The sequence below is a fragment of the Myotis myotis genome, unplaced genomic scaffold (genome assembly GCF_014108235.1).
Source record: "Myotis myotis isolate mMyoMyo1 unplaced genomic scaffold, mMyoMyo1.p scaffold_m19_p_2, whole genome shotgun sequence".
Taxonomy (NCBI): Eukaryota; Metazoa; Chordata; class Mammalia; order Chiroptera; family Vespertilionidae; genus Myotis; species Myotis myotis.
This window is the reverse complement of record NW_023416324.1, coordinates 158,782,859-158,808,638: the sequence shown is the minus strand read 5'-3', so window position 1 is coordinate 158,808,638 and position 25,780 is coordinate 158,782,859. Positions and strand designations below refer to the sequence as shown.

The 25,780-nt window shown below is 37.8% G+C and overlaps 1 protein-coding gene across 3 annotated transcripts; it reads left to right on the top strand.

The window, feature by feature from the left end:
* Positions 1 to 176: 176 nt before the first annotated feature.
* CCDC58 (coiled-coil domain containing 58) lies at positions 177 to 25,780 on the top strand. 3 transcript variants are annotated; one of them, XM_036348121.1, is made up of 6 exons: positions 251 to 302; positions 4,149 to 4,198; positions 13,673 to 13,798; positions 20,111 to 20,257; positions 24,685 to 24,744; positions 25,478 to 25,776. In XM_036348121.1, exons 3-6 carry the CDS (start codon positions 13,688 to 13,690, stop codon positions 25,526 to 25,528), a joined length of 369 nt encoding a protein of 122 aa, XP_036204014.1. In that variant the 5' UTR covers positions 251 to 302; positions 4,149 to 4,198; positions 13,673 to 13,687; the 3' UTR covers positions 25,529 to 25,776. The 3 variants fall into 3 exon arrangements, with proteins under 3 accessions (XP_036204013.1, XP_036204014.1, XP_036204015.1); XM_036348120.1 differs by lacking the exon at positions 4,149 to 4,198 and having other exon boundaries at positions 177 to 302; positions 25,478 to 25,780; XM_036348122.1 differs by lacking the exon at positions 4,149 to 4,198 and having other exon boundaries at positions 274 to 327; positions 25,478 to 25,780.

The following is a 25,780-nucleotide window of genomic DNA, read 5'->3' as shown; positions in this document are numbered from 1 at the left end:
CTGACATCCTTCGGTCCATGCATAGGGGTCATTTCTAGGAGGACATGGCCAAGTTGCGATGAAAGTCAGCTGTCAAAGGGGCAGGAGTGAAAAGGACTGCAAAGTTCCAGGTTGCGAAGTGAATGAGGACCAGGGAAAAGACGAGAGCTATTTTATCGCCGATTTCCCTCGAAATATTTTGTCAGGCGCTGCCGCGGGCACCTTTGCTCCGCGGTGATTGGCTCCCGGCAGGGGCCTCGCGTTTGTCCAATATGGCGGCGCCCAGTGGCGGTGTGAACTGTGAAGAGTTCGCCGAGTTCCAGGTGATGGGGTTTTTCCCAGTGGCTGGTGTGTCCTTTCTTTTATCCCCGGGCCCTGTTCCCTCCTCTGGCCTAGGAGGGAATGCGGACAAGTTATGGAAGAAGCGGGCAATTCGAGGCTCCTTTTTCGAGCCATTGGAGGTCATGGGGGCGCGGGGTTGGCCTTAGAGAGCCAGGCTACTCCTTGGGGGTCATGGTTCTCTCTGCACCGCCCAGGCCCCGAGTAACCGCACGGGACACTCCGGGTGGCTGCGCGGTGGTAAAGCCGAGCCCGGGCCGGTGGGTAGCGATTGTAACAGTCTTTTAGCCATCCACCTAAATCTGTACTTAGCCTGTGCCATTCTCGTATTGTAAGTTGAGCATTTGTAGGAGATTAAAAAAAAAAAAAGTGAACGAGAGCTTACTCGTTTGATAAATCAACTTGGCGCAAGTTTTATTGTTTTGTTGGGGTATAACATTCGGAGTCTTAGAAGAGCGAGTAATTCTAGTACCTGCCCTGGCCTTTCTAAGCATTAGAGAGAATGTAACATTTAAGAAAAACGCTGTATCTTTTATACAAGCACCAGAGATCTAGGGTTAAATATTAACCCGTGAATTAACAGGGGTTTGGATTTTGACCCAGTTGCAATGAAAGTTATCTGTTCCACTATAGGCACAAATGTGCTGCTGTCTAGATTACAAATGTATTTTTTTAAAAATATTTTTTATTGATTTCAGAGAGAGAGAGAGATGGAAATATCAATGATGTTAGTATCATTGATGGGCTGCCTCCTGCACGCCCCCCGCTGGGGATCAAGCCTGCCACCCAGGCATGTGCCCTTCCCAGAATGGAACCTAGGACCCCTCAGTCTGCAGGTCCATGCCCTATCCACTGAGCCAAACCAGCTAGAGCTACAAATGTATTTTTAACTAAAGGTATTGAAAAATTATTTCACATGTCATTGACCTATCTGTAGTCAGCTTTGTGCTTTGAGCCATTTTGTAGGGAGTGGTATTCTTGAAGATAACCTCAACAGACCGAATTCTGTGACAATCCATTTGGCCAAAGGACTTTATATGGGGTCTTTTTTATGTGAAGTCATTACTTGCATCCTCTTCACTACTTCAGCTGCTTTTCAGACTAGCTCAACACTGCAGTTGACTTCAAATATGATTCATGTGCCCAACAAATGCAAACATTTGTAAAAACCTTAAGTAGGAAAAAAAAAAAGACTTGAATTCTAAAGTACATGGACCGTTTAACACGTTAAGCGCCAAGCCTATTTTGTCTTCCTTTCCGATTTCACCGGTATGCTGGCGGCACCAGTGACTGTGTGGTCGGAAAGTATAGTATCAGTCACCGGTGACTGACGTGGCGCTTAAGGTGTTAAGGTTTGCACCATTTGTCGCCTTGGTCTTGTCACGTTAGTACTGTGATTTAACTTGAGTCAATACACTCAGATAATTGTGCAAGGATAGTTTTAAGGTTTATGAGAAAGAGTCTTGGTTAGTGAGTTAGATGTTCTGGGTTCTAGTACTGCTTCTGCCATTAGCTTTGGGACCTTGGGCTAATCACTTAACTCCTTTGGGAATTAACTTTTGAATCTGTAAAAAAAGATTATGTTAAGTAATATTTAAAACTTATTTTCATCTCTGTAATGTTATTTGAATCTCTAAAACCAAATTTCAGACGATCTCTTTTTGCTGTTAAAACACTGATTTTCCTTTTGGGAGGTCAGATAAAATGTTGTAAGTGGGGCAAAAGCTAAACTGTCGTGCAAAGCCATTCCATTCACAGAGAAAAAAAAATCATAAAATAATTATGATTTTTAGATACCTAGGGGAAGCTTCTAGATACTTTCTCTAGGACTTTTCTAAACCAAGTGCATGGTTTATAATGGAGAATATCCTGGGCTAAAAGTCAGAAGAACTGCTTTCCCAGAGCTGGTCTTGACACATCATTTAACCTCATTGTAAATAAGAATAACATTTGTCGCTATTGCCTCGGCACACCATAACATAAGGGAAGGTGCTGTGAAATTATAAAGCTTTAGTATAGCATTGAGGTTTGGATGAATTTAACTGGCATACTCACAAATTATTAAGCAGTTTAAATTTTTTAAAGCTATGGAACCATTACATTTTCTGTGTGAGTATCCTAAATGTGAAAAGCACTGCACTGAATACTTTCAAAGAGAAACAAGTCACGTATATTTTTTTGTGTGTGTTTCTTTTGATTTTTTTCTTTCTTATTTTCTTGTGTGTATTTTTGTTGTTCTTGTTAATTGTAAATAATTTTTTTTTCATTGATTTTTTTTTAGAGAGAGTGGAAGGGAAGGAGGGGGAGAGAGATAGAAACATCCATGTGAGAGAGAGACAGTGATTGGTTTGCCTCCCTCATAGCCCCAAATCAAACCCGAGACCCTTTTGGTTCTTGGGGGTAATGCTCTAACCACTATAAAGATTAGTTGTATTTTTTTCAGAATTTTATTATGAAAATATTCAGACACTACAAAAAGTTGAAAGAATTGTACAGTGAACACTGGTACCTACCATCTAGATTCTTTAACCAGTGATTGCTGTATTTATCAAATAGCAATCTCTACCCATCAATCCACCTTTTAAAAAAATTATATATTTTTATTGATTTCAGAGAAGGAGATAGAAACATCAGTGAGAGAGAATCATTGATTGATCAGCTGCCTCCTGCACGCCCCCTACTGGAGATCAAGTCTGTAACCCGGGCATGTGTCCTTAACCAGAATTGAACCCAGGACCCTTCAATCTGCAGGCCGACGCTTTAACCACTGAGCCAAACCAGCTAGGGCTGTTAAATGAGTTTTGACAGAAAGTTTCTTCATGCCCCTTCCAGTCAATCCTTGCCCCATCCTTCTTTCCTCTGACAACTAGTGTTCTGATTTTTTTCTGTATAGGTGCATGCTTTATATATATATATATATATATATATATATATATATATATACACACACACACACATATATATATATATATATATATTTTAAAATTTTAATGAAGGATTTATTACTTGAACTCTACAAAACTACCATGAAATGTTAGCAAATAACTGGGCCTCAGGGAGCGAAAATTACTTTCATTCTACAATTGCAGATGATATAAAATAAAAGCAACAAAAAATTGAAGTTTTAGATGCTAATATAACATAAATAAGAAGCAGGGCTAGATAAAATCAGACACACAATTTTCTGTCGAGAGAGAGAGAGAGAAACACTGATTTTGTTGTTCTACTTATTCATGCATTCATTGGTTGATTCTTATATGTGCCCTGACCAGGGATTGAACCCAAAATCTTGGCTCATTGGGCTGACACTCTAACCAGCTAAGCTACCTGGCCAGGATATAGGTGTAAAGTTTAAGAGTTTTTAAAGTGTTTTAAATTTTTACAATTCTTATTTTTCTATTATAAAAGTTGGACTTTGCACTCCTGGAAAATATCCTATTTGCAAAATGAAATAAAATCCAGAAAAGAGTCCGATCGGCATAGCTCACTGGTTGAGCATCAATCTATGAACCAGGAGGTCATAGTTCCATCCCAGTCAGGACGTACGCCTGCGTTTCGGGCTTGATCCCCAGTGTGGGGCATGCAGGAGGCAGCCAATCAATGATTCATCATTGATGTTTCTATCTCTTTCTCCCTCTCCCTTCCTCTCTGAAATAATTAAAAAATACATATTTTTAAAAATCCAGAAAAGAATGTTTAAAATTGAATGTCTGGAATCCCATTTTAACATTCAGCAACTATTTATTGAATATTGTATTAGTCTGCTAGGGCTGCCATGATAGATACCACAAATGGTGGCTTAAATACAACAGAAATGTATTTTTTCACAGTTCTGGAAGCTAGAAGTCCAAGATCAAAGTCCTGTCAAGATTGGTTTCTGGTGAGCCTCTCTTCCTGACTTGCCGATTGCTGCCTTCTCACTGCATTCTCTCATGGCCTCTTTGGGCTTGTAGAGGGAGAAAAACCTTTGGTTTCTCTTTCTCACAAGGACACCAGTTCTATGGGATTAGGACCCTATCTTACTTCCCTAAAGGCCTTATCTCCAGATATAGTCACATAGAAATTTTGGGAAGGCACAATGCAATTCAAAACAGTTACGGCTAGCTACCAGGCACTTGGGAAGACCCAGTGGACTGTATATAAAATGTAGAAAACATTGAGAATATGAGTAAAATGCTTTAACAGTTCAGAGAGAAATAACTCAAGAGGTGATAATTTAGTTGGGCCTTGCCCAGCGGTGTGTCTCAGTGGTTGAGCATTGACCCATGAGCCAGGATGTCATAGTTCTATATCCAGTCAGGTTGCTGACTCAATCCTCAGTAGAGGGTGTGCAGGAGGCAGCCGGTCAATGATTCTCATCATTGATGTTCTTATCCCTCCCTTCCTCTCTCTGCAATCAATTAAAAATAAATAAATGAACTGGGCCTTAAATGAATAGGATCAGGGCTATTTTCGGTAGAAAAAACAGTATATAAGGCAATTTTATGTATTTGGGGAAATAGCCAATCAGTATTGCTAGAATTCAGGAGACACATTGAGATTACACAAAAGATTAGAACCAGGTTGTAGAAGGCTTTGGATGCCAAGGGTGAGAATAAGGAGCCAATTTTGAGCAGAGGGTGTGAGATGATCAAGCAAGTGTTTTAGGAAAATTCATCACTTGTGCCATGGTCTTTGTTCAGGCTCTGTTATTTTTGCAACTAGCTTTGTGGTAGGTCTCCTTATTTTCAGTCATTCCTTTCTCTAATATATCCCTCCTTCAATCTAATCTCCATAATATTGTGGCTTTATACTGTTATCTTCGAAATTTTAGAATCTGAACCATGCATCTAATTTTAGGCTTATATTACTAGGTCTAAAATACTTAACATGGCATTCAGTCCCAAAGTGCCTCTCTCTAGTTATATCCCTTACCACTGTCCTTATTCATGCATGTTTCTCTCCCCCAAACCCTTACCTCCTCCAATGTATATTTGATCTCTGTTGTCCAGCCACATAGGCCTACTTTTCTCTGAACACATTATGCTCTTTGTTATTTCCATGCTTTTTTTCAATTGTGGCTACCTTGAAATCCTTTTTTCCTGACCGTCTGAGATCTAGTTCATATATCACCTGAACAAAACCAACTCAGTATTCCTTCCCAGAATGTTTAAGTATTAGTATTTCTGTTAGGAATACTTATTCATTTATACACAGTTGATTTTGAGTTATATGATAATAAGGTACAAACTAAATAGACTATTGTCTAGCATTAGGTATGGTTCCTCTTGCAACATGCCCAGCTGCTCTCTGTCCCTGTGCCTGGGGGTGCTGGTTGTCAGAGGACTCTTGACAGTTGGAGGCAAGTCTTTGTTTCTGGCTTAGGAGGAACAGTATGAGTACTGCTGTAAAAATGGGGTTTGAGGAACTAGGTCTGTCTAAAAAGAGCACATGGGATCTACTGGGTGCCTACAGGCAGAGGGTGTGGAAAGGAAACGTTAAATCTGAGATTATTTTTTTGGAGTACATTTGTATTTTACTGACTTGTAATAGACCTTTTCCCACCCCTACTGCCCATAAAACCTAAAAGCTGCCCAAAATAATAAAAGGAATTTACCAGAGGGTTAACCTTAGAAATATAGTATAATTATAGAGAGACAATACACATTTACTCTTCCCTACTACTAAATATGATTACTCTTAAAGTACTGAAATTGAGATTTTGCCCCACAATTATAGGTAAGACAGAAAATGAAATTCCAAGATAAAGTACATAAATAATTTTAAAGAGTCAGTCTAAAATTAGAGATTCATGATATACTAGAATCTCTTCTTGTTTTGAGGAAGGTGAAAGATAGGAGAAGGTAGAGGCACTATAAAATTTGAAGAGTTCTCTTTGTTATGCTTTGACATTTTGAAGCTGATTAGGGTTCCAGGTTCTACACAAAGATGTAGCCTATGGAGAACCACTGAAGTGTGTGTATTTCTGTGAACTTCAGTTGCAGTTTATTGTATACTGGAGGCCTGATACATGAAATTCGTGCATGGGGTGGGGGATCCCTCAGCCCGGCCTGCACCCTCTTCAATCCGGAATCCGTCTCGCAATCTGGAACCCCAGGCTCCTAACCACTCACTTGCCTGCCTGCCTGATCCCCCTAACTGCCTAACTGCTCCTCCCTGCTGGCCTGATCCCCCTAACTGCTCTCCCCTCCTGGCCTGATCCCCCTAACTGCCTAACTGCTCTCCCTTTCTCTCTGGGCCCTTCGGACCTGCGCAGCCGTGCTGAGAACTCTCTGCCTTGGCCCCACCCCCATCCTGATTAGTTGTTATGTGCCAGCGTCCCGGCCAATTTGCACATTCCTCTATTAGTATAGATAAGCTACCAAGGACATTTTCTTGGTTGAATTTGTGAGAGAGGGTATGTGATTAGGGCTAGGCATCAGGTAGGTAGTAATTCTTTATGAATGAGACACATTTAATGGCAGTACTTTTGTACCTACATTAATCTTCCATTGCCGTTAGTCTGTGAGGGCCGCCCAGGCTTTCTTCTAGAGTCCAACAGTTTACAACTGGTATGCTGCAAGAATTTTTAAAACATGCAATACCTGACTAGTCAGGGGCACTGACCTCTTTTCCCATAGGTTGCCAAATAAAAAAACGACAACAGCTAACACAATAATAGTTGTTTGGTGTGAATGAATCAAAATTATACCTGTTTGTGCATTTTGTTTTTGTTTTTGTTTTTTTGTCACATAGGCATATCTATTTTTTGGTGTGCCTCAGAATTAGTTTATTTGTACCATGAGATGGAAAGAGTTGAAAATCACTGCTCTAGACCTCTAGTTGTCTTGAGAGCTCTAGCATTTTTTCCATTATAACAAAATGTGTGCCTAGTGGGTTTATAGTTCTTTTCCTTCTCCCTTTAGAATTTTGGGGAAAATTTCCCTTATCTTTTAGCTTTTCTAGTATCTTTTCTGTGACATTTAAGAATAGCTTATAGTACTCAGCAATCCCTGAACAAGTACAGTATTAGTTTAGAGCAGTGATGGCGAATCTATGACACGCATGTCAGAGGTGACACACGAACTCATTTTTTTGTTGATTTTAAGTTAGAGTTTTTCAAAATGCTGACACGCCGAGCTCAAAAGGTTCGCCATCACTGCGCTAGTGGCTACTTACATTGGACAGCACAGATTCCACCATCACAGAAAGATCTAATGGATAGTGCTGAATTTAAGAAAATATGACAGTCTCTAAACCAGTGATGGCGAACCTTTTGAGCTCGGCGTGTCAGCATTTTGAAAAACCCTAACTAACTCTGGTGCCGTGTCACATAGAAATTTTTTGATATTTGCAACCATAGTAAAACAAAGACTTATATTTTTGATATTTATTTTATATATTTAAATGCCATGTAACAAAGAAAAATCAACCAAAGAAATGAGTACTTGTGTCATAGGTTTGCCATCACTGCACTAGCAGCATGTGGCTCTTGAGCACTTCATTTATGGCCAGTGCAACTGAGGAACTAAATTTTAAATTTTATTTAATTTTAATTAAAGGAACCTCATGTGGCTAGTCTGTACCATATGAAAACCAAGCTCTAGGTCAAATATTTTTTTTTTAATCTTTTATTTCTTCTAGGTCAAATATTGATAATTTTCTAGCACACAGAGAAGAATTGTTATAGTTGATAATCCACATTTGTAGGTTCTATTGATTGATTCATTCATCACCTAGTAATGCAGATGAATTCCCACTGCTGTATAAGTAATTTAACAGTCTGTCCAAATAGTTTTATTGGAGGAAATTTGACTGTATAGCTACCATCAAATTCAAAATTGGTTAAAGTTCCAGGTAAATCAAAACCCTAGGCAGTATCAAGTTAGGTAATCTTCCACCCTGATTGCTGTATCAGTCTCCTAACTAGTATCTCTACATCTACTCTTATTCTTCTGCATTCCATTTTCTACACTTTTTTGTGTGTGTTAATCCTCACCTGAGAATATTTTTTCCATTATTTTTAGAGAGAGTGGAAGCGGGGGGAGAGAAACATTGATGTGAGAGGCATCAATTAGTTGCTTTCTGCACACGCCCTGACTGAGGCTGGGGATTGAGCCTGCAACCTAGGTACATGCCCTTGACCAGAATAGAACCCGTGACCCTTCGGTCCGCAGGCTGATGCTCTATCCACTGATCCAAACACTTTAATGTGGAGCCCTAGCTACACAATGAATTATCCCTGTGCCACCTGCCCATTAGTCATTTAATACTTTAAACAATCATTTCAGAACATAAGTCTGATCATGTAGTCCCACTGTACCTAAATACTTCATTGGTTCTCCATTGCTCCCAGGAAAAAGACTAAGATCCTATCATATCACCTATAATGGTTTGTCCTCATTTACACCATGTTTTCTCTTACTATCTGTACTTAAGCCGTATTAACTTTTGAGTCCGTTAAATACTTTATTTAAATGACTGCCCGGGTTACCCATGATTTCCACCCTGCTGAATCTAAAAGTTAATTTCTGTTCATATCTTTCTTTTCTTTTTTTTTTATATATTTTTTATTGATTTTTTACAGAGAAGAAGGGAGAGAGATAGAGAGTTAGAAACATCGATGAGAGAGAAACATCAATCAACTGCCTCCTGCACATCTCCTACTGGGCATGTGCCCGCAACCCAGGTACATGCCCTTGACCGGAATCGAACCTGGGACCTTTCAATCCGCAGGCCGACGCTCTATCCACTGAGCCAAACCGGTTTCGGCATCTGTTCACATCTTTCTTAGTAAAGTTCAACACAGTTGACCATTCTTGGAGCCTCTCTTCATCTGACTTCTGTGACATAATAGTCTTCCTCGTGTAGTTTTAGATGCTGGAGTTCCTTCTTGCCCATTGGTCCCCTTCACTGCTATGGTCTCTCAGTGATCTCTTTTGATCCCACAGCTTTAAATACATCAATTTGTTACTATAACTCTAGTCCTACTCAGTGTCAGAATGGTATATTCAACTTTCTACTCAGATATCAAAAAGGCATCCAAAACAAAACTTAAAAACTTTTTATTCTAAAAAATTTCAACATACACAACAGGAGAAAGAGTATCATAAAGTTCCATGTACCCATTCCTTAGCTCCAACAATTAATTCATGGTCACTCTTGTTTCATCTATACTCCTACCACTCCCCCCATCCTAACCAGATTATTTTAAAACAAATCCCAAATAGATATTTTTCTATAAATATTTCAGTCTGTAGCTCTAAAAGATTACAAGTTTTATTACTAGAGGCCTGGTACATGAAATTTATGCATGGGTAAGGTCCCTAGGCCTGGCCAGTGATGAGGCCCTTCCAGCTGCCGGCTGGGACCTTCCTTCATTCCACACTGCCCCATGGTGGTCAGCACACGTCATAGTGAGCGATCGAACTCCTGGTTGAACTCCCAAGGGGACATTTGCATATTAGCTTTTTATATATATAGTTTATTTTTCTAAATATATTTTTATTAATTTCAGAGAGGGAGAGAGAAACCAGTGATGAGAGAGAATCACTGATTGGCTGCCTCCTGCATGTCCCACACTGGCAATCAAGCCCACAACCCAGGCATGTGCCCTGACCGGGAATCGAACCATGACCTCCTGGTTCAAAGATCACTGCTCAACTACTGGGCCACACTGGCCAGGCTAAAAGGTTACAGTTTTAAACATAATACAAGTATAACATAATACAAGTAATGCAGTTATAATCCTAAATATCATCAAATACCCTGTGAGTCACAATAGAACTATTGATCTGCCCACTCCTAAATCTTTTCTTCCCCTCAGCCTCTTCCTCATCGTCAATTAATGTTACAACATCCATTCAGTTGCTCAGGCCTCAAACTTAAAAGTTATCCCATTTTCTTTTCTCACCCACTACCCCTACCAATTCAGCAGCAAGTTCTATCAGCTTTATTATCAAAATAAACCCTGAATCCAGTTTCCTCTTCCTAAGTCTACTGCTACCACTTTATCAAACTACCTTTATCTTGCCTAGACTACCATAGTATGCTAAATGGTCACCTTGTTTCCATTCCTCTCTCTAGTGCATTCTCTACATAGCAGCCAAAGTTATCTTTTAAAAAATTAGTTGTTTATATCATCCCCTTGCCTAAAATTTTGTTACCTTTAGAACAGAATCCTTTATTGTTTCCGTGGTCTCTTGTCCTTCATTTTATTCTGCTCTGACCTTACCTTATATGACTTTCTCCCTTACTCACTCCTAGCTCACTTAACGTTTTTTTAGTTCTTCAAACACCCCAAAGTTTGTTCTTGTCTCATTATTTTTATTATTCCCCCAGATGCTCTTATAGTTGCCTCATTCATATTTAGGTCTCAGCTCAAATGCTTCATCCTCACAGTGGCCTTGATCTCCCTATCTAAGGTAGACCCTTCCACCCCACCCAGTCACTCTTCATCCCTGTTACCTTAGTTTGTTTTCTGAAACCCCTTATCTGTGGTTTCATCCTGTGGTCAACCACAGTCTGAAAATATTACATGGAAAATTCCAAAAAGAAACAATTCATAAGTTTTAAATTACACAACTTTCTGAGTAGCATGCTGTCCTGCTCCATTCCACCCAGGACATGAATCAGTGAATCATCTCTTTGGTCCCTGTTCATTAGTCATTTAGTAGTTGTCTTGGTTATCAGATCTACTATCTTGATATTGCAGTGCTTGTATTCATTAATAATGGCCCAGAGCATAAGAGTAGTGATGCTGGCAATTCAGATATGTCAAGAAGAAGCCATAAATGGCTTTAAGTGAAAAGGTATGCATGTATAAGGGAAAACACAGTATATATAGGGTTTGGTACTGTTCGTGATTTCAGGCATCCACTGGGGGTCTTGGAATATATCTCCAGTGAATAATGGGGGACTACTTTATTGAAATTATCTTGCCTATCTCCGAGAATTTTTCTCCATAAACACAAGGAGTTTTTCTGTTTCATTTACCACAATAGTCCTGGTGTTTAGAATGATGTCTGACATAAATTAGACATTAGTGAATATTTTTTAATGAACAGTGAGTTAATAAATGAGTGAACTCTGTGGTACTGTCTCTAATTACATATGTTTTTAGAAGATTATTGAGGCCTCTCAGTCAAGGAAAGCTTTATCTAAAGGGTATAACTTAAATGTTGGCTCAGAAGATCGGTTTGATTTTAAAAGAGGCTCTTTTTTTTAATAGTCAAGTTATAGGAGATCAAGTTAACAAGGTAGGTCCCTCTCTGCTACTTACTTACTTTTTGACTCTCTAAATAGTGCTAACCATCATTTGTTTGGAATTTGCCATTTGCTGACATGATACATCCTGTACTGTACATAACGCATTATTTAAAGTTGCTTAGTGAATATGTTGAGATTAACCACTAAGAATTCCAGTGTACAGAGAATGATGATGCTATTGACAAAAATAGAAACATGCAAGAAGAGGAGATAAGATAGTGAAGTTGTTTTTAGACCTGGTGTTGGCCTGTGTTTTATTAATCGAAATTATGAGCCTTCTAAAAGCAGTTTTATTTCTAGACTGAAACTAGAAAAAATCGTTAAATTACTAATGAAAGATTAGTGGTCTAAGTGGTTATTATAATTGGGAACAACCTAAATGTTCACTAATGGGGAAGTGGTCAGAAAAGTTGTGCTACCTGCACAGGATAAAATAATTATTAATAACAAGGGCAAAATGCTGATGGTATAATGTCATGAAGTTGGACTTTAAACTGTTACATAGTATCTCAGTTTTATAAAAATATTCATAGATATTTATAGGAAAAAACTGAAGGGACATGTTAAAATACTGATAATGGTTAACTGAGTGATTTTAACTTTAAAATTCTTTTCTGCTGAAACCGGTTTGGCTCAGTGGATAGAGCATCGGCTTGCGGACTGAAAGGTCCCAGGTTAGATTCCGGTCAAGGGCATGTACCTGGGTTGTGGGCACTTCCCCAGTGGGGGATGTGCAGGAGGCAGCTGATCGATGTTTCTCTTTCATCGATGTTTCTAACTCTCTATCTCTCTCTCTTCCTCTCTGTAAAAAATCAATAAAATATATTAAAAAAAAAAATTTTTTTTTTCTAATTTGAATTTGTAATGCTTTAATGCTAGTAAAAATATTTAACAAATGGATAAAGAAAGAAATAAAGGAGTTGGTTTCTGTCTAGATTAAAGTTTGGCAAAGGAAAGAAATAGAATGTTATGCTGAGGGAAATAGAAGATCTAATTGGCTTTATTGAATGATTAATGAATCAGGCAGCATCCCATCTAGCAAATAGAAGAGACTTCCCTGATTTTCATACACATTAATATAGAATGTGAACTTGGATGTTGTCAGTAATAAATCTCTTCCTAGAATTGTATGCTCCTGTTTTCTTGATGATTTTGCAGAGATCATGTTTGTTTGTTTATGGGTGGGGGGGAGGGGGCAGGTTTAAGAAATAATTTAATGAGAAAGGTATACTACACCTTTTCTAGTGTTTATATTATTTGGAGACAGGATGTAGCTAACTCCCAGTTTCTCTGACAAATGTATGCTAGTCAAAATGTTGGGAGAAGGGACTATGCTACGAAGGCTTACTCACCAAAATCCAAGTCCTCTTGCCTGTTATCATTTTTCTTTTGGTTGGTTTGAGAGTTAGAGCCTTTCTCAGGGAGGAGGTCTTTGGGAAGTGTGAGGCTAGAGTTCCTAAGAAAGGTAAAACTGATTCTTGCTTGTTCTATAAACAAGAGAGCCATGAAGAGATGTGATTTCTTCTCTAGCAGCATATTTTGTTTTACTTATTTTTGTCACAAAAATTATACCACATGGTAAAAAAACAACAAAAACTTAACAACGGAAAGCCTAAATGGGAATAGATTAATTTCAGCAAGTTAACCACTACCAATAGTTTCTTGTGTTATCTTTCCAAAAGTTTTCTACCTAGCATCACATTTTAGAGTGATAGGGAATGGAATAAGCAGTTATGCTGGATTGATTTGGAGACTGTGGGAATCCAGCTCAGTAGAACACTTTATTGTCTGTACCCTGGAGATGCAAAGAGCACACACTATTTGTTTAGTACTGTGGGCTTACAAATGAATTAAACATTCTTTACCCTTAAGATGATCACATTGGAGCCAAGGAAACAGAGCTGGCACCCATTATTAGAATTACTATTATATAATTCTTATAACGAAAGTTTTCCTGTATTTGCACTATATTTGGCGTGGTTTCCCCACTCCTAACATACAGGGTTGTAAAATCAAGAGCTTTATGTTTTGGTTTAAATGCTTCTTTTTTAAAAAATCACTTAACTTTCCATTCAGGTTATTCTTCTTTTATTTTAAAAATATATAGGAATTACTCAAGGTGATGAGGACGATTGATGACAGAATAGTACATGAATTAAACACTACGGTTCCAACAGCTTCCTTTGCAGGGAAAATTGATGCCAGCCAAACCTGTAAACAACTTTATGAGTCTGTAAGTGTATCTTTTGAGTTTTTCTTTTGTGCTTCTATGCGTTTCTTTGCAGGCAAAATAAGAACTCATTTGATAAATGTTATAATTAAACTGTGGATAAAATAATGACATTATGTTTTCTTCTTGCTCATACCTGAAGGTGTGTAAGTTTTGTCCTAGTTTCTACAAACTGAAGAAATGTGTGATTGTAGGCACAGTCTGTGAAGAGACTGTGAAGAGATGGTTCTAAGGCAGGGGTGGACAAACTTTTTGACTCGAGGGCCACAATGGGTTCTTAAACTGGACCGGAGGGCCAGAACAAAAGCATGGATGGAGTGTTTGTGTGAACTAATATAAATTCAAAGTAAACATCATTACATAAAAGGGTACGGTCTTTTTTTTTATTAGTTTTATTCATTTCAAACGGGCCGCCCGCGGGCCGTAGTTTGCCCACGGCTGTTCTAAGGAATGGGAGTGGTTGTTTTTGGCTCCTTCTTGGGAAGCCTTTAACTTAAGAAAATCTTTTTTTTTTTTTAATTTTTTTTTATATGTATTTTATTGAGTTTTTACAGAGAGGAAGGGAGAGAGATAGAGAGTTAGAAACATCGATGAGAGAGAAACATCGATCAACTGCCTCCTGCACATCTCCTACTGGGGATGTGCCCGCAACCCAGGTACATGCCCTTGACCGGAATCGAACCTGGGACCCTTCAGTCTGCAGGCCGACGCTCTATCCACTGAGCCAAACCGGTTTCGGCAACTTAAGAAAATCTTATATACAAAGGAATGAAGGAGAGAGTGAAAACAGTCAAGTAAAATAGTGAAACAAGAGAAGGGCTCAGTCCTGAGAAGCCAGACAGCTGGTAAAACCCGTCACACCTTCTGTGTCTCCTTTCTTCCCTTACTTGTTAGGAAGGGGAGAGAAGCATTTGGTGGTTGAGAGAGAAGGAAAGTCACAGGTAAATGTCTTTTCCTGAGACTTCGGTTTCTCAAGTATGTATTTTCATTGACTCTTTAAGATGCCCTTTATTTTTCTCTTTACTTTCTAAAAGCGGAAGGAAATAATGATGTAGCTAAGTATTTTTTATAGTTTACTTTATCTTTTCTTTAACATAGAAGCTAAAGTTCAAATGGCATTTGCTTTTTTAGGCTCTACTGCAAGATTATTATTTGGAATCATTGTCTCATAAAGAAGGTATTTCTTAAACCTAAAGTCCGTTTCTCAGTTATGAAAAAAAATCAGTTTGGATGAGCTTATTCATATCAGTTAAATTTAAGCGGTTAACTGCTGCTATTTTTGTTCTGCTTTTATATGAAAGTACATTATAGTGGTTTGAGAAAATCACAGGGCTGTGGGCATTGATGAGTAGAACCCAGTTTTGGAGGTAGGGAGCATCGTCCGAGTCCTAATTTATTGTGAGGTTGTTTGACTGTTCACTTCACTTCTTTGGGTAGCTGTCTGAAGAACTAAAAATTATGATCACTTTAGTGACCCCGCCCCACTACCCATATAATCTTTGTAACCTATTTAATTGTTTCCAGTGTTTTTATTAATTTAGAGCAGTGATGGCGAACCTATAACACACGTGTCAGAGGTGACATGCGAACTCATTTTTTTGGTTGATTTTTCTTTGTTAAATGGCATTTAAATATATAAAATAAATATAAAAAATATAAATCTTTGTTTTACTATGGTTGCAAATATCAAAAAATTTCTATATGTTGGGAGAGGGCGGGCGTGGGGGAAAAAAAAAAAAAAATTTCTATATGTGACACAGCACCAGAGTTAAGTTAGGGTTTTTCAAAATGCTGACACGCCGAACACAAAAAGTTTGTCATCACTGATTTAGAGGTTTATATTGTAGTGATTAACAAAATGGATTCCTGATCTAGATTAAATCCCACCTCTGCTACTTCCTAGGAAGATGACCTTGAACATGTTACATAACCTCTGCCTTAGCTTCCTTATTTGTAAAATAGTATCATAAGAATATCTCATTCATAGAGTTGTTAACAGGATTAAATGAGCTAATATAAAGTGCTTACTGTACTAAATGTTTTACATATGAATGCTTGATGCTTCTATTATTAGTTATTGCTATTATTACTTGTTATCCTTTTGTTGAGCCAAGATAACCTTGCATACTAAATTTGGAACCTTTCTGTTTTGTATATTCTTAGGTATGTGTTTGAATATTTTTCTGTCGTTATCCTACAGCAGCAGTTTTCAACCTTTTTTTTTATCTCCATGACACACATAAACTACTTACTAAAATTTTGCAGCATATCGAAAAATAAATTTTTTGCTGATCTGACAAAAAAATAGGTATAATTTTGATTCACACCAAACAGCTGTTGTTGTGTTAGCTGCTGTCAGTTTTTTATTTGATAAGCTAAGGGAAAAGAGGTCAGTGCCCCTGACTAAGTAGTCAGGTGTTGCATGTTTTAAAATTTTTTGTGGCATACCAATGTACCACAGCACTCTGGTTGAAAATCGCTGTCCTAGAGGGATTCAGCAACATGAACATCATGCAGAAGATTGTTTATCAAGTAGTTTTGTGCCAGGGATCCCATCTGCAGCACAGTGTTACCACTGAGTTCCTTCAGATATTGTCTCAGCTAAGAAATGGAACTCCATGAAATGTCTAAGCTGCCTGTAGTCACCCTGACTTACTTTAGTCCCTGACCCTTCCTTTGTAGCTGCTGAACAAGTATTTGCACCCTAGTGATAATGCTTCTTCATAGGAGATGATCAGCAAAGTTATTATGAAGCACTTGTTTTAGAAATTCCAAATCTTAAAAATTACTTGTAGTAAAAATAAAATAATTTTACGAGATCCCCTTATTAGAGCGTATTCCCTTCAGTCTCTGAAATTTTTCTAGCTATATTTATTGTCCTCAAGGTAAACATAAAAATCAGTCCTGAGCAATATAGCGTCTATGAACTTGGAACAGTGCTCCAAACTGTTATTGGTGTTATTGTGATTGATTTAGGGTGATTCATATATACTTAAATGGTATGCTTCCCCCTTACATCATTTTGTCAGAAGTTCTGGAAGAAGATTTAAAACACACAAAAAATGCTATGACAAAAACTCCGTAATTTTTGTTTGGTTTATTTTTTTAAATTGATTTATAGAGAGAGGAAGGGAGAGAGAGGGAGAAACATTAATATGAGTGAATCATTGGTCGGCTGCCTCCTGCACACCCCAACAGGGGATCAGGGATCCAGCTGCTACACGGGAATGTGCCCTGACTGGGAATCCAAACAGCAGCCTTTCCTTTGTGCATGGGATGATGCCCAACCAACTGAGCCATACTGGCCAGGGCTTTTGTTTGATTTGAATGATACTTAACCAAGGGTCATTCTCAAGGTACTAAAACAAACTAAATTATGTTGAGGAAATTAGAATTTAATTTGAAGTTTACTTAGAATCAACTTTTGCTCTAGAAAGAAAAACACCCCCCAAAAACCCCATACTATAATTAGGACAACTGTTGGCATCATATTTCCCTTAAAGACAGAAAACATTGTTTTAAAATAATGATTAAAAGACATGAAAATTTTAAATTAAACGAAGTTTTTAAAGTTTTGATAAAATAAAACCGAAAGTCCTAGATTTAACCCCCTTAAGACTAGTTTTGAATCATTCTCCTGTTTCAGAATTGCTTACCCCAACTCAAAGGAAGTATGGTTATAATATACTTACTGTTCAGGATTTTTTTTTTCTTTATTCAAAGGCCTTCCTTGCATTTTACCAAGTTTCTTAATAAATTTACTTCAGTTCCTTTGATAAGCACTTCATATAGATCAGAAACAGTTCTCCTTTGACCAAATCCTAAGTATCTGAATTGCTAATGAGCCAAGCCTGGGTTAGTGGGATATTTTCCTCTGCTAGGCTCATGTCACATAATCTATTACTAATTATCAAGTGTCCTCATTTCTTTGACATAGGTGCACAGAAAAGTCCAGGCATATTCCTCTTGCACGGGCTCTGAATTCTGAATTTTATTGAAGGATGGTCATGGAAACCAGATTAAAGCAATTGATTATACAGAATAAAAGAAAATTTACCCAGTAATTTCTCTTTACATCAAGTGGGTTCCCAGGAGGCTAATATGAAGGAGAAGTAAGCAGGTGAGGGTAGGAGGGTGATCTGCAGCTAGATGTCCATCAGGAAAGGGGCAAGTTAAAGAGGAGAATAGTAAAGGAAAGTCCAACCAAAGAAGGAAACTTAGTGGTGAGAGAGACTGAAAGGAAATTTGACAAAATTTGAATTTAATTTTTAAATGCAGATAGAAAAATGTCAACTGTAATTGAAAAATAAAAATAAAAATTAAAAATATTAAAATAAGCCCAGCTGGCCCGTCTCAGTGGTTGAGCGTTGACTTATGAACCTGGAGGTCATGGTTCGATTCTTGGTCAGGGCACATGTCTTGGTTGCAGGTTTTGTCCCCAGTAAGGGGCAGGTAGGAGGCCGCCAATCAGTGGTTCTCTCTCATCATTGATGTTTCTATCTCTCTCTACCTCTCCCTTCCTCTCTGAAATCAATAAAAATATATAAATATATTTTTTAAAGAGAGAGATTTCTGACCATCATATCAGAAACCAAAGTTTTAAAGAAAAACTGAGTTGAAAAATATTAAAATTCTAAAAACTAAAATGCAGATAGAAAAGTGAGACTATTTTGTTATGCTTCTAGTTGGTGCGAGTGTTATTTCACCAGTTGCTGGGGAGTTAGACACAATATCAATGTGATTAAATAACATCTGGTATCTGAGCAGTGTATTGAGTCATGTTGCCCCTAAATATTAGAAGTAGAAAGGATATCAGTGATTATTTTCTCATAATTTTACAAAAGAGGAAACTGAAGCCTGGAAATGCTAATTACTCAGTCTTATGCAGCAAAAGAACTTCTTACCTCTCAGGATGGTTCTTTTCTTTTTTATTCTCTTTTAGGAAGAGTAGTTCCCTGCCCTCAGTGGCTCCTTTAATTTCCTGTAATTATACCTGAAGGAGTAAACAAGTAAAGAAGCAGCATATTGGAATATGCAATATGAGCCTTGAGGCTGTCTTTGTGAATCAAATATTACAATGAAAAAAATAATAGCATATTAGAGAAATTTACTATAGGTGAGGTTAATGTCTATCAGGCAGTTTACTTGTACTTCTCTTTCCATTGGTATGGTTTATAATTACTAGTAGTGCACTTTTAGTACTGCACTCTAGAACTGCAAAGTTTTATTCTTTCCAGGTGAAAGATGCACTAGTCATTCTCAACCATAGGGTCCCAATATGATCATCTGGGAGATGTATTTCAAATAACTTATGAAGAATGCTTATAGAATGGTTAAGTTAGTGCTGTATTTTGTATATATAATGGTTGGGTTATCCCTGTTATAATTATCACAGGTTATTCTCTCTTCAGAAAGAAGAAGAAATAATTACACGGAGCAAGTTAAAACTTAAATTTTAGTTGTAGGTAAACCACTGTTATTTATGTACCTTTATAATGGTGATAATATATTATTTTAGTGTTTTTGCTTTTTCTGTGCCCCAGATTTTGGGGATGTCATAAAAATTTGGCTATGATCATAGGAAGGTGTTTGAAATGAATCAAGGCAGAAAATAGATGTGAATTGTTATGTTAGATTTGCTACATCAGCATGAAGGTTAGTAAAAAGTTGCTCTATCAGTTGTCCTTTCAATCAACACACACAATTGATGGAATCAATGATCTGTACTTTATACATAATTTTTCCTTATTAATACTTAAACTTTAAAATCTTGAAAAGGGCTCTGTCTTACATAGGTAAGGTAACTTCCTTTGTTTTTCTTTATTGTAACTAAGAGCTGCTCTACATCACTTACTTTATAATTCCTTGTATTTGGTGACAACATGAGGCTGAAGGAAGCATGAAAGGACAAAAAAAGAGAGGAAGAATAATACCAATAGGAAGTGGCCCAGAAGATGTGTAAGAGTGGGTGTGGGGTAGAGGAGCATATGGATGGAAGAGGAGAGAAGGGCGTGGTAGGGAAAAGGAGACTGAGGCGAAGAGTCCAGTGTGGGGGTGCAGGAAGAGGGGTTCAGGAAGAGAGCAGGAGGCCCTGGGAGCTTATTGAGGAAGAGCACGGCAGAGGTGCTTCCTTTGATCTGTTTTTAGGGGACTTAGCTGATTAGCACAATCTTCTCTTCCATTGACGTAATTTTTAAACACTGTTTTAGGAAGTATTACATTTTTGTAGTCTAAAAATAAGACTTAAAAAACAACACTAAAATGTGATAAATTGGTGTGATTTTTTTTTCTTTTTTCATTCCTTTGTTCTTTTAGTTGATGGAGGCTCATACCAGTAGGGACAGATTTATAAAAAATTGTATAGCTCAGACTTCATCAGTAGTAAAACACCTCCGAGAAGAGAGAGAAAAGAATTTGGACGATTTAACGTTATTAAAGCAACTTAGAAAAGAACAGACAAAGGTAAGTTGAATAAGGTTTACATTTCTGAGGCAAAGTTTTTCCAAACTTAGCCTTCAAAATAAAACAGTTTTTAACATGAAAAATTTAGAGTAAGATATGATTATTACTTTAAAAAAATTACCAAGAGATTAAAACTTCATTTTCAGTGGAAATATCCAGTGGTAAATTGGTAAATTAATGTGCATTTCATGAATGTATGCAGTGTAGCAGGTTTAGCTAAAAGAAACATGTAGTCATATTTTATTTCAATTCCTGCTATTAAAAGTAAAAGGATTAATTCAGACCAATACCACACCAGAAAATCTAGGGAAATCACATCTGTATCTGTGTCCTGAGGCTTGACTTGAGAAGAAACATTTCTTAAATGTATTTACACTTTGAAAACATTCACCTCTGGTGTTATTTGTAGAAATTTGCTTCAGTATAAAAACTGCTTCAGTAATTAAATACAGATTATTAATTTCAGGACATTAACCTCTTCATCCGTTAAAATATAGTATAATTTAATATAACCAGATATACTAGAACCTCATTATAATTTATTTCCTTACTATGGAGAAGTTGCTATGGGTCTTTGGCTCTTTTTTTGGACATTCCATTTAATCTCCCATTCCTGTGGCTTTTGCGGTTAAGAAAATAGCAAGTGCCCTCTGAGTGCTATGTCAGAGGAAGCCTTATTTTCCAAACTCAGCTATAATGTAGATAAGGTGTGGACGTCAGAGTGTAGTTAATGAGACAGAACACTTCTTACAGCCCTTAAATGTGACATGTCAGGAAAACAGGTGAAATGTACCATATTTTTCTATGTGAAATGTGTGGCTGTCTCCTGGGGGTCTCTTAAGGGGTAGTTTTCTATTGATATAATTTCGAACTTACAGAAAAGCTGCTAGAATAGTACAAGGAACTCCCATGTACCCTTTACCTATATTGACCTATTTGTTTACATTTTGTTCCATCTGCTTCACAATCCATTGTCTCCATGCTCCCTTCTCCCTCTATCCTTCCCTCCCTCTTTCCCAGTCTTCCTTTCCCTCCCACCTATACATACATACACATTTTTTTCCTGAGCCTTTTTGAGATTATGTTTGGCATGTTGTACCCCTTTAGCCTTACATATGTTGGTTATTTCCTAAGGACAGGCATTTTCTTACATGACCACTGTACAATTATCAAAATAATGTCTATATTTGAAGATGCCATGTCAGGTGACTTACTGAGCCTTGCATGTCAGGTGAGTGAAAATCCATTGTGGGATCCAATCATGTTTTTCATACTGAACAGTTGTGAAGTTTGCCCTTTGTTAGTAGATGTAGCCAAACTTTGAACAGGAGGCCTTGTCATCTCTTTCAAGCCTTTGTTCTTGGAGCTGCACATGATGAGTGCACTTTCTCATCATCCCCCTGATGCTGTATGTCTCGCTGGGTACAGGATTCACCCACTGTCTCCGCTGCTCTCTTTGGTCATGAGGCTGCTTCAGCCCTGTGTTCCATACCTGCTTACTCATCAGTGGTGGGTTTCTCAATAGGGGACTTCTTCTCTAATGGTCATCTTGCTATAGTATTAGTGTTTAGGAAGGCCTAGAGATAATTTATATAATGCCCGTTAAAATGTAGTTGTTTTGGGGTTTGTATTTTAACAGGCTCTTAAAGGTATATAACAAAACTGCAGGGCAAGGCTGGTAAATCAGAAACTGAAAAATCACTATTTGCAAATTAAGTCAAACAAAGAATAAAGTGACTGTTAGTGGAGAGCAAAGTTCAGAAACCAGTGAGTGTTTGGACGTGTCGCACAGTTTACCCCGCCCTCAGTTCTGCCCTCTGCCTCTAGGACCCAGAGAGAATCGCCAGGGTGACCACTGTAAAGGAGGAGCTTTAGAAACCACTCAGTGAGTCAGGAAAGGTAGCTTTCTACCTGATATCATATAGGACGATAGGGTAACCATGAGTAATACTTAAGCAAATAAGGAAACCTGAATTTTTTATTTACTGTGGAGATTATGGAATCAGAAACAGCTCTTTTTTTGAAAAAAATATTTTTTGGAGAGAGAGGGAAGCATCAGTTTGTTGCTCCACTTATTTATACATTCATTGGCTGATTCTCGTATGTGCCCTACTGGAACAAGGCTCTAACCAACCGAGCTACCTGGTCAGGGCAGAAAGAGACAGCTGTACAGAGCTGTTCCAGCTCTACGTCTTCATTTTCTGTATGGGAAACTGAGACTCAGAGATACTAACTCACACCCTCAACTCACAAGCTAGTAAGTGCTAGAACCAGGACTTGAACCCATCTCTTCTGACTCTGGATTCAGTGCTTTTACATTTAGTTGTGGCTGATAGTCAAATTCTGATTACTGTAGTGGACATACTTAATTTATATACAGAGATGCTAGTCTTAAAAGTCCCACTTCTTTACCTAAATCCTTAACTCAGAAAAAGAACATCCCTTGCTGGGACTGTATAACTGCTGTCCCTGTTAGTGACCTTTGAGAAGAAATTTACCTCTTTTAAGACCCAGAGCATTTTCAGAAACAACCATCTCAAAGGTAGCCTTATGATGGTGGCATTGAAATTGTATTAGTAGTTTGCTGTAATATGTGCAGTGTTCAAGAACAGAAAAAAACATGGATTACCAAGGCAGACAGACAGCTCTAAGGAAGTAAATCCCATCTACCACTTGGCTTTGTAACCTTGTAAATAACTGCTCTGAAACTTCTGATTTTCAGTTTGTAAAATGGAGTTTTATGCTTTCCTAACTTTATGCTTTCCTTTTTTTTTTTTTTTTGGTGGGAGTTAAATGAAATAAAGTATGTAAGAACTAGCATGTTGACTGATACAAACTAGCAGCTCCTTTCCTTTCCTTTTGGGATCTCTGGGACTCCATATTTGTTACATTGATCATCTTCACAATATCTCCCAACCAATGGTTTCCACATATTGTTTAACCACTACTTAAGGGGGTAGGAATTCGCTATCTCCTGTGGCAGTGCATTCTCTCTTCGTAATTGTTCAAAGGTTTTCTTATGTATTGTGAAAACCTGCCTCCCTGTACTGGGTAAAATCACTGCACCTTACCGTTCCCTTGGAGCTATATAGGATAGGTCTAAAGCCATTGCTACGTGGCATCCCTTTAAATATTTGAGGGCAATTATGAAGATTGTCTTAGTGGCATGTTTGAAGCTTTTACTTCTCTGGTGGATAGTCCAGGCTTTGAGAGAGCAGTGACGCTTTAATGATTTCTGGTCCGTATAGCTGATTGAAATCCAAAACTGAGGTGGCTTTGGTATATGCAGGTGGATTCTTCAGGCTTGTTGCTCCTTGACAGCAGAGCACCAGTCGTGGAAATGCAGCCCTTCCCCGTGTTCCCCAGTGTCAGTCCTGTCTACTGGCCTACACTCTGACACCAGCTCTGAGCCAAGGAAGGGCATTTACAAGGAGCCATTGTGTCAGTACAAAGTTCCAGTCTTATTTGTATTATGTGCACGTTCTCAAACCTCCTGCCTGAGCTTCAATCCTGTTGGTCAGGTTCTTTGGCCTGGGGCTCCGACTCATGGTTGCCCAGATGGCCTGGGTCTTGACTTTGGCCTGAGGAAATCATCCTGGTTTTGACCTCTTGGCTGTTTCAACCTGTAGTTCTTGCTTTTTTCTCCTAATTTTTCCTAGAATTGTTAGGTTCTTTCCTTTCAGGTTTCTCTTACCAGAGGTGACTGGGAAAATGATGGGCCCTGACACCTGGACCTAGCAATGGAATCGGCTACTTTTATGATTAGGTTTGGCAGTTATAAAGAAAATTAGGAAGACTTCAGAATTTTTTGCCTTAGACCTCTGGAGCTGTATGGTCAAGGTGTAGAAAACTCATGCCTTTCAAGATCACTTGGGCCTTATATAGTCCCCCTCCTCTCTTTGGTTCTGTCCTGTCGCCCCCCCCCCCTCCCCCCAGTCCTTTTTCTTAATCTAAATCAGATTGCCACCTCTTTACCATGCTTTTTATTTCTCTGTGCTGTCTGCAAATCTGTATTATAGAATCAGTAACTAGAACTGGGATTTTTTAGTTTAAGGACATGTGAATTTATAGATTTTTGATAAATCTTTCCAAATTGTCATTTATAGAGGTTGCATCCATTTATCTTTATAGGTTATTTTTATTTCTTCTGTGAACTACTTGGGAATTTGAGATTTTTTTTAAAAGCTCTCAAGGTGATTATAATATATAGAAAAGCTTGAGATCCATGGGTTTTATAAGATTTAACAATTGATTAGTTATAGAAAGAATGTGTGTCAAAGAAGGTTTCAAAACTTAGCCCAGGTAATACAGCTAACAAAGAAAGCAAGAGCGGTGGCTGGTTTTGTTGGGAAAACATAGAGTTTGGTTTTAGATTTTAATTTAAATTTTCATAACTTATTAGTAAGTTTGTTTTTCCTTTCTTGCAGTTGAAATGGATGCAGTCAGAACTGAATGTTGAAGAAGTGGTAAATGACAGAAGCTGGAAGGTATGAAATAATCTTAACTCTGAGAGAACTGGGAGGGGGAGTGAGGAGAGCCCTAGGGCTCCTGAGAAGAATAGAGATCCTTCATTTATAAGCAACTGAGGGTTTTCACTTGGGAGGGGCGTTTGGGGTGCAGAGGATATGGTTAGCATCCAAATAGAATCGTCTTATAAACTAATTTTAGCCCTAACACAATCTTATATTGACAGTCACAGAATGTTCTTTTAACATTTATGATATGTAATTTGTTTAGATTTTTAGGAAGCAGAGTAAATAGAACAACACATTATATAAATTTACACAGTTTAACAAACGACTTTCCCTTCAAGCATACCTACTTGTAAGAAGGATCTGGCACTCATTTAGAAAAGCACAACTGATGTTTAAATACATTTTATGTTATTTTAAAAAAAGGATGAAACCTTAAACTTATTTTAGGTATTTTTGTCTAAGTGTTCAGAATATGGAACTGAAATGTTTGTTAGTTACTAAGTAAGCTAGTTTGTGATTTTTTTTCTTGAATAATTTAAATTTTATTAAAATACTAAAATTGCCTTATAAATGCATATCAAAGCACTTGGTCGGTCAGTTTGAACTGGTGAGAAAACTCTGCTTCTTAAAACTGCTGGCCTGGGACAAACGATTATGTCCTCGTGAACCATGAAAAATTTAATTTAGCCCCAGGCCTGATTTACACATGATAACTCGATGACTTGTTTCTCTTTAAATATCTTAGGTGTTTAATGAACGCTGCCGAATTCACTTCAAGCCTCCAAAGAATGAATAAAAAGATACTTTTTTTAAAAGGACCGTGTCATCTCATAAGAGCTAAGCATGACAGATATCAGCAAGACGGGCTTCCCAGGATGATCTCTGAGCCAACAGTCCAAGACCTTTTGTTGATTTCAGCCCCACTTAGCCAAGACCTCAAGTATAAATAATTCTGATAATTATGGAGAAATCAACTGCTATTTTATACTGATTCTGTTAAAAAAAAAAAAAAGATGTTTTATAACTATTAAAATAATTTTCTGACTCA

Bases quoted from the DNA above. Each gene is read 5' to 3' on its own strand.
- CCDC58 (XM_036348120.1), top strand. From the start codon at position 252: ATGGCGGCGCCCAGTGGCGGTGTGAACTGTGAAGAGTTCGCCGAGTTC. The intron at 303-13,672 runs GTGATGGGGTTT...AAAAATATATAG, and splicing joins AAGAGTTCGCCGAGTTCCAG to GAATTACTCAAGGTGATGAG. The intron at 20,258-24,684 runs GTAAGTTGAATA...CCTTTCTTGCAG, and splicing joins TTAGAAAAGAACAGACAAAG to TTGAAATGGATGCAGTCAGA.